This window comes from Buceros rhinoceros, unplaced genomic scaffold (assembly GCF_000710305.1).
Source record: "Buceros rhinoceros silvestris isolate BGI_N320 unplaced genomic scaffold, ASM71030v1 scaffold17746, whole genome shotgun sequence".
NCBI lineage: Eukaryota > Metazoa > Chordata > Aves > Bucerotiformes > Bucerotidae > Buceros > Buceros rhinoceros.
Genome location: NW_010417112.1, coordinates 9,290 through 11,827, shown reverse-complemented (window position 1 = coordinate 11,827; position 2,538 = coordinate 9,290). Strand labels below are relative to the sequence as shown.

The 2,538-nt window shown below is 42.1% G+C and overlaps 1 protein-coding gene across 1 annotated transcript in view; it reads left to right on the top strand.

Moving 5' to 3' along the window:
* The window catches only part of KPNA4 (karyopherin alpha 4 (importin alpha 3)), a 15,772-nt gene that overhangs the window by 8,152 nt on the left and 5,082 nt on the right, over nucleotides 1–2,538 (top strand). The window contains exons 11-12 of the mRNA XM_010138080.1: nucleotides 139–267; nucleotides 1,209–1,313. Of these exons, the coding sequence (XP_010136382.1) occupies nucleotides 139–267; nucleotides 1,209–1,313 (234 nt within the window). The remainder of the gene's footprint in view (nucleotides 1–138; nucleotides 268–1,208; nucleotides 1,314–2,538) is intronic.

Genomic DNA, 2,538 nt, shown 5'->3' with positions numbered 1-2,538 from the left:
CTGCTGATGTGTGAAAAATACTTTTTCCTGCGTGGTGTAGCATTTGTGTACAATCTTGTGCTTTTCTACCTGTTACTGTCCGAAAGCATGAAAACCTATGATGAAAGAGCTCTCTGTAAAGACAGCGTTTTGTTTCAGACTGCTGCGCTGAGAGCCGTAGGAAACATTGTCACTGGTACCGATGAGCAGACACAGGTAGTTCTGAATTGTGAAGCGCTTTCACATTTCCCAGCACTTCTTACACATCCCAAAGAAAAAATTAATAAGGTGAGTAACGGCAGATTGTACCTGATTGGTAACTTCTTGATGAAGTTAAAGCTTTCTGTTATAATTCTGGCTGTTGGCTTAAGTTATATGTGAAATGTCGCTTTAATTAAGCTGATTCTCTTGGAAGTGATGAAACAGAGATAATTGGATGTCTCTTTGAATGGAGTGTGCGTGGTAAATGGAACTGACACCAAGTCACACTGGGGACAGGGGGTGGGGAGCGTGTGTGTGTGTGTATGGCAAAGGCTTCAAACGGGGGCACTGATAAGGCAGTGCTGATTCCGGAGTGCATCTGAGGCATGTTGTGCAATTCTGGGGTGCTGCTTCACAACTGTGCCGATGATTAAAGCCCAAAAGAAGCCCACCAAGACAAGCCTGGGCATCCTGAATCTCTAACAGGTTCACTAACGGAAGTGATCCTGCGAGCTGATCCAAGAGACTCAGTTGTATGAAACGTGAGAATTCCTGACCAAAAATGTCGCCATGCCAGGGAGGAGAACTGAGGAGTGACGGAGGGTTTCTAGGAAGGGAGAAATTTATCCACTGTAAAAAGTTGATGCTCCTGAATATCCTTAATTCTTGCTTGAAAAGCAAGTGTTTACACAGCTGTTGCTGTTTCTTGGTGATTGATGCTGAGAAGCACTGTGGAGTGGGTAAAGAACAGGTTGTCTTCTGTGTATTTTGTTGTAACTTGGTAACGATGAGAGACCGAAGAGCCTTGTGGAGTCTCCCAGGGTGAGACTGACGCTTTGTCACTGGTGTGTCTTGTCTGCTTACCAGGAATTGAGGTACGTATGATCAAACTGATAAAATACTCGATTGTATTAAAGATTGACTGGTCAAAAAATGTACATGTATAAAAAAATGCCTTGCTAAAGTGGAAAAATAACAGGATTTAGAAGACTATCGGAATTCATTTCTCACACCCTTTTATTTTGCAGGAAGCAGTGTGGTTCCTATCTAACATCACTGCAGGAAACCAGCAGCAAGTTCAGGCAGTAATAGATGCAAACCTTGTTCCAATGATAATACATCTTCTAGATAAGGTCAGGCAACGAGAAGGATTTAACAGTTTGTTTCCTTAATCAGGGAGAGTGACATTGAAATCCTTGCTTCATGTTTTACATCATCCTGTAGACGTGGGGGGCTGGGGTAAACTGTACCCTCGAGTGATTTTTTTTTTTTTTTTTTTTTTTTTTTGTTGGTTGCAAGATAAAATAACTGAGGGGGGGAAAATGTTCCCCTCGGGTGTTTTTTTTTTTTTTTTTTTTTTTGTGTGTGTGTTGCAAGATAAAATACCTGACTTAATATTCTCTTGCGAAGTGCTGCGAGATGAGTGCCAGGTGTAGTGAGGAAGGGAAGTGGAGCAGGGGAAGCTCCTTCTCAGGTCCTTCAAAACGTCTTTGAAATTCTTTGTCTCGCTCTGTAAACGATGGGGGTAGAATTCTTTGCTCTTGTGTGGTGTGAAGAGGTCTGGATGGGAACACCATCGAGTTCATTCTCAGCATTTTGCCAGAGCTTAAGTACTTCATCCTTTTTTCCCCTCGTTATATGGAAACATAAAGAAGTGCTCAGCAGTGGCATTTATTAACCTGTTCACGTTACTGCATTTATCTCGTCTGGGGGATTCCAGGTAATGATCTGTCACACCAAACTGGGGACTGGCTTTGTCCCATCTATATTTTTTTTTTTTAAACAAGTAGAACTGTATCAACAACAAAGTAGGTGGCCATAGGAAATAATAGTAGCTTTTGTGCGTTCGGATTTTTTTCCCCGTAGATGGGCAACATGCTGTGTGCATGGATGGGCGGATCCTTCTTTTTCAGTACAAGATGACACTTGATGAGATTAATGCTTTTATCACCTTTTTTTATTAAATAGTAAAGGCAAGTAGCAGCTCACAAGCACTTCCAAATGCTTCTCTCATGCTTTTCAAACATTTCCTGCTTTTTGCTTTATTCATTTCTTGATTTTTCCTTCCCGGAAGTGTGGAAGGCAGCTAGAAATACCAACTTTAAGGTGTGGTCAGCTGTGACAGATGCAGTATCTTGCTTCAGTGTAGAGGCTGGGCTTGAGACTGAAGAAATACTTGTCTTTTTGCCTAAGTAACAGCCAGCTGTTCAGACAACTCTAACTGCCAGTTTATTGAGCACTGAAAAGAATGGGAGGCTCTCTCTTTAAATGTAGAAAGCAGGCTGGAGTTCACTAACTCCAGAGGAAGACGCAGTTACTGTTTGTGCAGTGGTTTATCAGAATTGGCACTTCCTGCTG